Source organism: Channa argus, chromosome 16, assembly GCF_033026475.1.
Source record: "Channa argus isolate prfri chromosome 16, Channa argus male v1.0, whole genome shotgun sequence".
Classification (NCBI taxonomy): domain Eukaryota; kingdom Metazoa; phylum Chordata; class Actinopteri; order Anabantiformes; family Channidae; genus Channa; species Channa argus.
In genome coordinates, this window is record NC_090212.1 from 17,012,732 (window position 1) to 17,025,041 (window position 12,310).

At 39.7% G+C, this 12,310-nt stretch overlaps 1 protein-coding gene across 7 annotated transcripts in view; it reads left to right on the forward strand.

Annotated features, from left to right (window-relative positions):
* Window positions 1–3,588: 3,588 nt before the first annotated feature.
* The window catches only part of dnmt3ab (DNA (cytosine-5-)-methyltransferase 3 alpha b), a 38,086-nt gene continuing 29,364 nt past the window's right edge, over window positions 3,589–12,310 (forward strand). The window contains exons 1-3 of one of the 7 annotated variants that reach the window (XM_067479062.1): window positions 3,589–3,770; window positions 4,988–5,215; window positions 8,339–8,443. In XM_067479062.1, the coding sequence (XP_067335163.1) occupies window positions 5,135–5,215; window positions 8,339–8,443 (186 nt within the window). In that variant the 5' untranslated portion in view covers window positions 3,589–3,770; window positions 4,988–5,134. Of the gene's footprint in view, window positions 3,771–3,819; window positions 4,567–4,987; window positions 5,216–8,338; window positions 8,444–12,310 lie in introns of those variants that run through there. The other 6 variants (XM_067479063.1, XM_067479061.1, XM_067479064.1 and 3 more) reach the window with 6 other exon arrangements.

The window sequence follows — 12,310 nt, forward strand, 5'->3', positions numbered from 1 at the left end:
CTGCGATGGTTGTTAGTGTGTTTATTACTTCGGGCATGTGTACGTTAATTAGAATCTATAGGAAACTTTAGTCTACTTTTTACTTCATGACATTATTCTTCACAGCCGGAGTTACTACTTACTTTTTAAGATACTTTTAAAGCACTACTCGTTTATTGGCCGGTGTATAAAATTAGCTCCACATCAAACAGTTACAGTGGCAATATAATTATTTAATGATAACACTTACTGTACAGTACTGAAGACTTGTTTGCTTTTAACAGTCGTTTTTACTGAATTGAGTATTTTACTAAAGTGGTAAAACCACTTTAACACCTGCCAGCTCAGCCAAAAAGCCCTCTCCTCATTACCTCGCCTACTTTTTTATCCCGTGGCCCCAGGCACATACAGTGGGGGGAATCTGTACAGGACAGATGCTGCCCCCGTCTTGTGAGCAAGACAGGACTGTCATATGGCAACACCTCGCTGTCCTCAGATGAACTACTGACTGGTACTGACTCTATGAGAAAGCGGAGGCATTGCTGTTTCCACATCAGTGAACCACATCCGCCTGCTGCACCTTTGCCCCCACCACCCCCCTGCTGCTAAAAAAGCTCTCGGCTCTGGTCCTCAGTGAGGCTTCAGACCTTGTGTGACTGGCAACCTGTTCCACTTTCCTCCTTGTGTCTCCGTCTAGTGGGCACGCATGGGATAAATAATTTGTTGGTTGCAGTGGTGCGCTGCTGCAGGATTAATGGAATGAAAGCAATAAGAGATTTGATATCTTGTTCTAGCTGCACTCTAGGAAATGAAAACGAGATGTGGTGCTAGATAAAGGGTTGTGCTCAGAGGATAAAATCTAGGGAACGGAAAGGAGTGAGCCATATACTTTCAGAATCATTTTATCATACATATAGGTTTAAGGATAAATTATTAGTCCAATTCACAAAAAAATCTAAATGCTTTCAATACAGTATTTATTTGAATTTAGCACATATATATATGTATTTATACTTTAAAGAGACTTTTGGAAGTCCAGATGTGAAATGTGATTGGAAAGGGAAACACTGTGTTAATCTCAGGTTTACATCAGTGTACATTACATGTGCATGAGAATATGAGGCCTACATGGTGTAGATGCTGCTGAGGTTTGTGCAGTGGAATGTGCAAATGTCAGCTGCAACCACTAAATATGAAGCACTTACCACATTACCGCATTGTATGTTCTCAAGCATGTAAACCTATACCAAGGCCTCTATAATATGTCCCTCCTCTCTTTCTTCCATTTTGTGCATGTGTGCACGTGTGTGTGCGTGCATGCGTGCGTGTGTGTGTGTGTGTGTGTGTGTCTTCATGTGTGCATCTTTCATCATCAGAAGTGATGAAAATTTCATTGCATAACTTTCGCTCCCTCTTTATGAAATGTTCACTAATATTTTGTTTGTCCTCCCGGCGCTTTTACGACCTCCTCGATCCTCTTCGGGTGCCCTCTGAGCAGCATTTGTGTCCTTTAACGTGTAATTTTAGCCCATTTATAATGGCATAAAAAGATATAATATAAATAATGCTTCAAATTCTTTTTTTAAAACCTTCCAGTTTGCTTTGTGCTTTTGGATCATAGCCTTATTGAGTTTATTTGTCCCACAAATTTGTGCAAATAATGACCAAATAATTCAACTTTGGTCTCATCAGACTACATGATCTTGTTCCAAAACTCATTTGGTTTGCTCACATGCTCCTTACCATACTCGAACTGTGTTGTTTTAAGTATAGAAGTAAGAAATGGCTTCCTGTGTGGTTTTATCACACACAATCCAAATCTCTGCAGACTTCGCTTCACTGTGGAGATGTGAACTTTCATCCCAGTTGCCTCTGTCTCCGCCTCTGTTCAGGATTTTTACATAGCTCTCGAGCACGTTTCATAGCACCTCTTTTAGTTATTTTTTCTGGTATTTCACTTCTTGTGAGTCTTAGTGTGTCCATGTTTCCTTCATTTCTGGATTATGGTCTTCACAAATCTAGTCTCACATAAAAATGTTCATCCACAATGCAAAATATACTTTATGGGTCATACAATATGGGCTTTTTGTTGGTTATAATAACTAATAAACCCAACATTCTATTAAATAAAATGCATATTTTTCACTAGAAATATTATCAAAACATGTTTTCATTCTGAAACCAAAAACATTGCATCATTATTGCATCCATAGCAACCATCATGGCAACGAGAGGCCATGTTATTTCGAGGAAATGTTTCTAATAACTAATAAACTAATCATCCTCTACCTTCACTAAATAAACCATGTATTTCTCAATAGAAATATTATCACAATGCATTTTAATGGTAAGGTTTATAAAAATATTGTGTTTTTTTTTCCTGAAAATGGAAAATGCTTGTTGCCATGCGAAGGGGGTGCAGGCCAATGGAAAAGAATAGGCAACAAAAAATTTAGGTGTTTCACAATTATACAGCCCATATTGCGAGATTGGTACAGTTTGCATTGTGGACCAACGTAGCTATTGTACATTTTGATGTGAGACTGACTTGTCGTCAGGGTTAGTACTGGTTTCCCTAAATGCTTTGAAAAAGTTTAACATCCCTCTCAAGCTTTGAAAACTCTTGCCAATTTAATTTCAAGGTCTTCTAAAAGCTGCTTTCCTGATCTGAGAATACACAAAACATGTTTTACTATTCTTGTATTCAGAGTAAGGGGATGCAAACTTTTTCACTCAACTGCACTGCATGTACTGTACCACTTCTTATAAACCAGTGAAATGTATGTATACATGTGTTATAGAGTCGCTTTCATGTGAACAGTGTCTGTAGAATATTCTGAATAATAACTATAGGGCATGTGTTTCACTTTACTAGGCCCCAAAACTTGCTTGAGGCATAAAGTAATTACATGGCTGCTTAGGGCCCATAACCACCAGGGGGCCCATTAATGAAGAAAAGTAAAAATGGGAAGTCTCTTCAAGTTCCTGTGTTCATTTTATCATCATTTAAAAAACATCACCATCACTTTGTTAAATATATATGATTCTTTAGTCTATTTTATGGGAAACTACATTAAGCACATACTATGGTTAGCGTTTGTTTTTTGCATTACTTTTCAGTTCCAATTGCAAATTTACACCTTCCCCAAACAGTAGTTGACTTCAACTGTTGTCTGAACATGAAATACACACACAGGAATGAATGGGGGAGATACACAATAGCACCTTAGCTGTTACATCACTATCGTCATTATAAACAACATCTCAGTCAGCATCCATATGGTAGCATGCACAGACTACTAAGAGGCAGCAGTGAGCTATAGGGCTTATTTTCGTCCTAAGGTCACACCAGAGGGGCTTTTTTTAAAAATCAGCAAGTACTATTGCTTAATGACATTTAGGCCTCTTTGAAGCTTTTGAAAATGTCTCGGGCCTTGTGTGTAAGGTGCACACCGTGTCACCTTGATTGTTTTCTCCAAATGATTCTGGTACAAATCTTTACTGTCATCTAAACAAATAAAAATAAATAAACATATTTTGTAATTGGTGATGGGGGTTCTTTATAGTTGTTTAATGTCAGACCACCTTCAGCCTTGTGGTGTAGCCGCAAGCCGGCTGTCTTTAGGACCCGGTGGCAGCCAGCAGACCGTCTGCAGGCCCCTGCAGTGAGAGCGGCGCATCTGGAAGAGAGCTGGCCGGCTGGGGAGGTGGAGGACGGGGAAAGAAGAGGAACGAGGCTCCGGGAGCAAGCGAGACAAAAAAGGGTCAGGCCTGGGACTTGGGAAAATCGGGTAACGAACACGCAGCGATTCCCGCATTTAAATCCGTTTAACCCGGCACTAGTAAACCCGCACAGGAAGAGTAACCTTTATTTGAACAAAAACGTGAATGCCCCGAGAGCGGAAGGCGCTCTATGGAAATGGGGAAATAGCGATTTAGGGTTTGCTTTTTGCAGATGTGCTGATTGGACATCGCGATGTGCACTTGAACTTGACCGAATTTAGAGCGCAGAACCAGGATCGCGGCTTCCGAAAACACTGGCTGCATATTTAAAAAAAAAAAAAAAAACATAACGGGGATTTATCCTTCAGTGGCCGTGGCCTGTAAAGAGCCACAATCCCCTGGGTCATATTGCAGACTTCCCCTGCTCTAAAAGGCGTCTGAAACTTTGCGATTTTAACGCATAGCTAATTGAATATTAAATGCAAGTCAGTGGCTCGCACTGATGTTGGCGTTTGGCCTGATTGGTGCTCGGTGTGCATGGAAATGCGGTGATATGAAACGCATGTGTGGCCTTATAATAATTAATTTTGCAAGATAACACGTTGCCTGCAATAATTTTGCAGGAGCGAGGACTTCATTCCAGCAGCTTATTAAGGCCTTTGATATAAAGCAGGACCGTCTATCATCACTATTAATTTAACCATTTACAGGAAATAAAGCACATCCTTATGAATGCAAATGTGCTTATGATTCTTATTAGTATTATTTAAACATTTCATATTTCCCCGAGTGCAACAGTGTAACTGTGGCTCCACTGAATGCGCATGGCTGGGTGCCGGAGTAACTTTAACCCAGACTCTTAAGGTGAAAATTCAATATGTCATTTGTGTAACTTATGATAATCCTCAGTGTATTGTACAGTGTTATTCGGGTTAGTGTGCGCACCGAGGAAGCCATTTAATGTCGAATACTGTTCACCTATACATGCATGTGGCGCAGAAAAGTGGCGTAGGCCCAAGGCTATAGGCGATGCAAGCCATGCAGTGTCCTATATAGCTGCCTATATGCACCCACAAAGGGAAGCTGGCACTCATTGTGTGTCTTTATGACATAAAATAAGAATGAACTAAACCAAATTGAGGAAACGTACACAAGACTTTGCCACTGCTGCAGAGTTTGCATGAAACCCTGCTCACTTCTGAACTAAAGCACTAATGCAAAACTGAGACTATCTCATGTGTGAGGAATGAGCAAGCTGACTGTCTCTGTTCTTCTCATCTTCCAGGAGAGTGAAGCGAAGAGGGATCATCTCTTGTTTCTTTGTTTTTATTTTTATTTTTTTGTTCCTTTGTGTTTACTCCCATGTGAAACTTCCCTCATCTGCATCGCCCATCATCAGACATCACCCATAAGCCTAGAAGACAAATCAAAGATGCCGTCCAACAGTGTCGCCAACGCCAACGCCACTGCATTCAGAGCATCTGACGTCACTGATTCACCTGCAAACAGAATGGTAAGAAACGTGGGGAAAAACTAATGTCTCAAGATTAACACTTAAGCTATTTATGAGACCACTGTGAAGCTCTGTTTGTTGATGAATGACTCAGGAACTTTACAGCTAGTGAGTTCAATGGGTTCATTCAGTCATGTTTTGGCTTTTCGAATGACTTAAGCCGAGTTGTTGATTAATGTGGAATTAAATCTAGATCAGCGCACAGTATGTATGTATTTTTGCATTAAATGAAGAATGTGTTTTTTAATGGCCTCATTCTCTGGAAGGTTGATTTTAAAGGAGATTATTCACTCCTGAGCTGTTCCAGCAGTGATGTAGGGCAGTGTGTCTGTTAATATTTTCCTAAAATAGCTCAAAAGTGTGTGTGTGTGGGTGTGTGTGTGTGGGGGGGGTATGATGTGGAGATGTCAGAATCTGTTATTACAATAGTAGGTCTGACCCGGTTAAAGACATTTTTATTTTCATGTTATGAATGGAGTCAATCAATCAAACCAGAAATTTTCCTATGTAAACCAAAGACTTACTCTGAAACTCGGGTCCAATTTTTACTGAATAATCCAACAGGATGTGTAATGCAGTGTCATCTTTCATGATGCAGATAGACTCATTATTGCAGTCCTTGTGTAACTGCAGCATCACAGAGGCTCCACAGTGGCAGCGGCAGCAGCATCACTGTTGGGAGGTGTAGCTGTATTATGTGACATTTGCTGTTGTAATGGTGGTTGGTGACGTGGGCGTTGGCTGCTGTAGGCTTTAGCTGGAGCTGGAATGGCTCTGGATCTGTCCTTTTCCTCTTCATTCCCATTACACAGTGCTGCCCTTAGTCTTGTTGCCTGGCAACAGACATCGCCTTAAATAACCGGCTACCCAGACGGAAATAGTGCAGAGATATTGACAGTGTAGTAGGGTTCACTCCAGGCAACAACAAATCATATTGCAGGCTTTTCTGTTTTTTTTTTCATTATTATTTATTTATTTATTGTAGAAAATAATAGTGTGAAGCTGTGTGTGAAAATGGCGTATTATCTTCATTCAGTACGCCTGAGCTCTCAGGTTGACAATTCGACAAGTGGTGTGGTGTAGGCTGTTCCTGCAGAGATAGCCAGGCACCACTGAATTGTGTCATCCATGTAAGTGGTTCCCAAATGAGGCTGCACACCAGGCTGCACTCAAAACGTGCTATTATCTATGCAAATTGTGCTGCACTGCTAAAACCGAAGCACCAGGCTGTCTAGTAGCAATCACACAATGAACCGGCACCATTTTCAAAACACATTCGCAAAAGCGTCAACGTCTTTAAAAGACATTTTTTTATTTAGACTTCCTCTGTATTTTAATTAAATACATTAAAACACATTGATGAATATTCTGTGAGGATTTTTCCAGATTTCAGAGTCAATTATAACCCTTCGCTCATTAATCACAGCTTCAGTTACTCCAATCACATCCATCTTTTTATGCTAATTATTTATCACCCTGAGACACTAATGGTTGATGGATTTGTTCCATTTTAGTAGCAAACACTCTCAGGATGTATCATACCATGACCTTTGAAATCCATAGATATGTTTATTAACATTTTGCACCTCTCATGATAAAAAAAACCACAGTCTGTTGCAATTTATTCATGCTAATATTTTTATTTACCTTTTTATTTAACTAGTCAGTGGACTACATTCAGACAGACTGTTATGTTATTGCTGTAACCAGACATTATTACTACAGAGCATCAAGTTTGCAACAAGATTATTTACACAGCTCGCATACTTTGATAGGTGGTATCACAGTTGCTAATATAAGAAATGTTAATTGGAGTGAAGTATCAGTCAACAGAGCTCATTCATATTTGCATATTTAACTTTCCCATGTCTCATGATGTGCGGTCACAGTTTTCAGTGTAACATCACAGTTGAACTGGGAATCTCACAGGTAATGTAAATAGAATCACACTGCACAACACTATTTGCCCTATTTGTGCCTCACAAGTCCCATTTAGAACCTATTCTGAAGCTTTAAGGTGATCACCTGAGCTTCAACAGCTGGTTAAGTTTGTCAAAGTGTCGAACATCGAAGTTCTAGCTCGAGCACTGATACAAACACCTGGATCATACACTTACGTAATTTAAACTGCAATTTTGCAGTTTTCTAGTGAGTAGAAAAGATTTAGAGTTGTTCTTAGTTTACCTGTTTAGTGATTGACAATATGATATATTTAGAAAATGACAGGAAGTTACCTCTTGGTTCACATATGGCGCGTACTCACTTTATTTTATTTCCTATTTTCCTTGATTGCCCCTATTTTTCATAAGTCTTAAGTATTACTGTATTAATCTCTAGCCATGACACAAAAATGAAGTCATGTTGCATCTTGCAGTAATTTTCTGTCATGTTTCCCTAAGTCACAGCATCTGGGATTAAAAAAGTACTTATCGACAAGTCAGCAGAGGGACTTTAGTTTGTAAAGTGCATTTATCTTCCTACATTCAATACTGAGGGAATTTAATAAGGACCCAGCCCCCTCTATCAGGAACGGCCTTGTAATCTCATTTGCATTCAGACCCGGTGCTGGTGGTCCTATTCAGTCAATATTGAAACTCAAAGCATCTACATTAGTATCATCTTTTCTCCCATCAACCACAGGGGTACTTGGTGGTGGCTGACATGGGCCTTTGTTCATGGGAGTAGACAGTTTTATTAATCAAAGGGAAATTGCAGCAGGAGAAGGTGGGGGCCGGTCGACGTCTTTGTAACGGTGTCAAGAGGAGATTGTCTGTGGAAGGTCAGCTCTGTGTCCGCAGTGCTTTCACTTCAGCCTAGTTCAAAGGAACGTGTCATTCACTTTCTATCTGTCTCACTGGCCACTCAAGCAAAGACACTCAAGGATCTGCTGCAGTCCCCGGGAATGCTCAAGTGCTTTAGTGTGATGCAGTTTTGTGTGTCCCGCAGAGCGACTATTTTAGGTTGCCCTGAAACCTTATGCACTAAAACAGTATTTTCTAACCAACAAGCTGCATTGTCTTAGGTGCATCTAGACTTCCAACTTCACTTTCGCGCCGTTAGGCTCACTGTCAATTATTGTGACATTCTTTGTCCAAATCATCATAATTCTCTTTTTGATTTCAGGCTGACAGCACAATACTGGACATGGACCTGAGGACAGAGGAGAAACCCGATAAATGTAGTGCCTCTTGTAAAATCAGCAAGCCTGGAAGAAAGCGCAAGTTTCCGGTGAGTGTTGAAAATGTCAGAAACTACAGCATCCATCTATGCATGCTTAATCAGATTTAATATCCGTTTCCAAAATGAAGACAATCATTTAAATGTTGAGATAATACCTGTGTACATTTACATGGAAACTGACAGAATAAGTTGGAAAAAAAAGAGATGGAAACACTTCACTGTGTGATGTAACTCCGAGCAATTCTGTCAACTGGAATGTGTGTGTGTGTGTGTGTGGGGGGGGGGGGGGGGGGCAGGATATTTAGAATTATATCTATGTGGTGATTAAACATTGTGGAAGCCTGGGAGGAACGACTACTTCTAACAAAGAATTTAAAAATATTGATGCTACTGATGTGAAATGTTACACTAGAGTTAGCAGCCTGAGCTTTTGTCTTCACAAATATGTTCATCTGTGAGACGCCATGTGTGTCTGTTTGCGCTCATGAATAAACATAGCACACACACGTCTTCGCCATGTTTCTCACATACATGGATGGAGGCATCAAATGAACACCCTTTGAAATCTGTGACGCCTTTTGCAGTTAAAAGCCCTGGCATAACAATGACTCTTGGGCCAGCGTGCATCTGGATGTTATCATTTGCAAAAGCATCTGCTTAAAATCATTTAATTTTCACTGTGTGATTCAACAAACTCACAAGAGCCTTAAAAATGTTTAGTGATAATACAGTGTCCTGTATAGATATAGTATGCCGGAGGAGTTGTGTCCAAGAAGAGGCAAAGAAAAAGTTGACTTGGAATCAGGGAGGCTGTGATTTCAGTCAGTGTTTTCACAGCTGCTGGAGATTGACCACATGTGCCAGACTATCCATTCACATAGGTGGTTCACTGTTGTTATTCTCTGAAAGAGTCAGTCACTTAAACACAAGATATTATTGTGTGACTGTTAAGACATGTGTGAGCCATTCATGTTTTTTTTTTCTAATTGTTAAAGAATGTAGCTTTCTAGAAAAATGCAACACAAAGTGTTTATTGATTCACCTCCTGTCAAAGGGTTTTATATTTTAAAGATTAACTCCGGTTAAGCGCTTCATACGATCACCCATCAGTTCAGCTTGTAACATTCAGTGACTTCAACTTGTCTGTGGAAAGTAAAAGAATCTTCAGCCAGCTACTTTACACAGTAATCTAAACTAAATTCATAATATGTTATTACAGTTTTTCCTAATTTAGACTCTGAAGTCACATTTTCAACTCGGCCCAAAACAGAAGCTCACTGCCCAGAATGACACATTTTGTTTGCGAAACCTATACACTCAACAAAATGCATCTATCAACATCCTCATGTTTTACCTGAGATAACAAACCCGCTGGCCTGTTCAGATACTATAAAAAAAAAAAAAAAGAGAGATTGTACACCGAGAATGTATTTTATTTTTTACTGTACTGCATCAGATTTCATTCTCTTCTCATATTGTTCAAACACAGAACACTGTAAATACTAATGCAAAAAAAAAAAAAAAAAAACAGGAAAATAAAAAGAAACCAAATTAAATGTATGAGCGAAAATCTCCAAAACATTTAGTCCATATGCTCCTCTGAATTAGGCCACGGGTTTTCATCAACATCCCACTGACTAAATTTCCCTGGTCTTTGATACAGAGGGGCATCTTTCACAGCTGGATAAGAATTGCTTTGAAAAAAGGGCGTAAAAACTGTGTGAAACCAGCGGAAAAGCGTTAAAGCATTCGCAGGAGAAGACTTACGCTGTGCTTAGAAGGTGATGAAGATCAAGTGGATCCCAGTTTCAATAAACTGGCTATTAAATAAAACTGTAAGACCTGACCTGACTGTTTCCTTTTCAGTGTTGCTGCTTCCCTGTTACGGTTATAACTATCTTATGTCTTATGTCTATCTCCTTACTGCCTTCAAAGCTACACTGTGTAACACATATTTTCGTCTTGATTACAACCTTTTGAGTGCAGCAGATTGTAGCAAAGCAGAGAGGAGGAGGGCTGAATGTAGCAGAGTATTGATTTTAAACCACAAACTAGTGCTATTTTAACTTGCATAGTGTAGCTTTAATTAAAATAGAACCAAATTTTTCTGTTAGGAAAAGTACAAGGTATTTCAAACCTTTACTTGAAGCAGCAGCAATCAGTTTTCACTCTTGTTTTGGATTTCTGTTTAGTCTCCATCAGCTCCTGTGGGGAATTATGTGGCTCTTCAGCTTGACAACTCGATATCTGTTATTTTCTACAAAAAAACAAAACTAACACTTACAGGGTAAGTACAGTGAACTTACTGCCGTCACAATTTTGTATAAGGACGGACCCAAGCGAAGACACGGTGAGAGGGAGTAAACTGATAACCAGGTTTATTTAGGGCAAACACTCTACAACAAAAGATCGCTCCTGAGAGGAGGACACGAAAAAAGCACGACAAGAAGCAAACATTAAACACAAGGACATGAGGCTGAGATAACAAAAACTGACTCAAAACACAGAACAAAACCAAACCTCAGGCCAGGAACAGAGAACAGAGTTAAAAAATAACAAGAATCAGGAATCCAAAAAACGCATGTCGAGTAAAGCAGGGAGCAAGGTGCACTGTCCGGGAGTTAGACGGAGGATCTGGCACAGGACTGTGGGAAGAGCCGGGTATAAATAAACAAGGGAACAGGTGAAAACAGTCAGGCTGATGAATTAACATGAGGCAAAAAGCAGGTAAACGGGGCTACAAAGTAAAAGTCCTGGGCAGGAAGTGGAACTGAAGTCCAGATCATGTGTTTTGTAGTTATGGGGTACATGATAAGTGCGAATACTTATGGCGTAACTACAGCATAACTACAGATAAGAGCGTAAGAAGCTCCACTTTAAATTACAGCCCTCATTTGTTGTACTTACGGTGTAACTACTCTGTAACCACAGATTAAAAAGAGGGTAAGAGGCTCCACTTTAAACCCATCACACCTATAATGCCGAGGGTTAGAAGGCACATGATTCGTGGTAGCGGCATCGATAAGTTGTTTAGAATACAAGTTCAACTGATTTATATTGGTTTTTCATGCTTTGAGGCAAGAAAAATAAAAGCGTAACTTTACAACAAATGAGGACTGTTATTTAAAGTGGAGTCTTTTCCGTTTTGTAGTTACACACGAGTTACGTCATAAGTATCTACACATATCATGTAATATTTAACTACCCCTTAACCACCAAATACTTATACTGTTCTCATCTTGTTACTCTTTCCTGTCATTCGCCAAAGTTGGCTTATTGTTATCAAGTAACAACAAATATGTATCCCTATGTACTGTGGAGATACACCGTTGTTACTAATAAAGTACACAGTAAGTTCTGCCTGCTGGGCTCAGTATGATTAAAGCAGCAGAGCAGTGATTAATCATTAAAGCTGTGAGCCTTAAACCAAAAACAAAAGTGCTAAAATACAACTCACTATAGGTAGTGATGATGATCCATTGTCGATGTAATAGTTAATTACACAGGCTGCAGCATTACACATGTTAGCATGAGTTGTAATGCTGCAGCCAGTTTTTTGTTTTGACCTCTCTCTGCCTGTCTGAGCTGCCTGATTTACCAACTGTGACCTCCAACCTCTGGCAAGGGCCTCATGTAGTTCACTGGGTCACTAATCGGTTGCATAATTTGTTCTGTGACACTTGTGTGTGCCGAATCTGTCTGTGTGTGTGTCCATATTGCCTGAATGTGACATTCTGTTTGCTTTTAGGTTGTGGGTGTTTGCCTAACTTCCCCAACACACACACACACACACTGCAGCTTCTTTTTGTAGTTATGAATTGAGTCTGAATATTATTATTATCTGTGTTGTGGGTTTGCTGTGTCAAACACATTTTCAAGTGTCGCTCTTTGTATGAGTGGAGTTGTTCAATATGT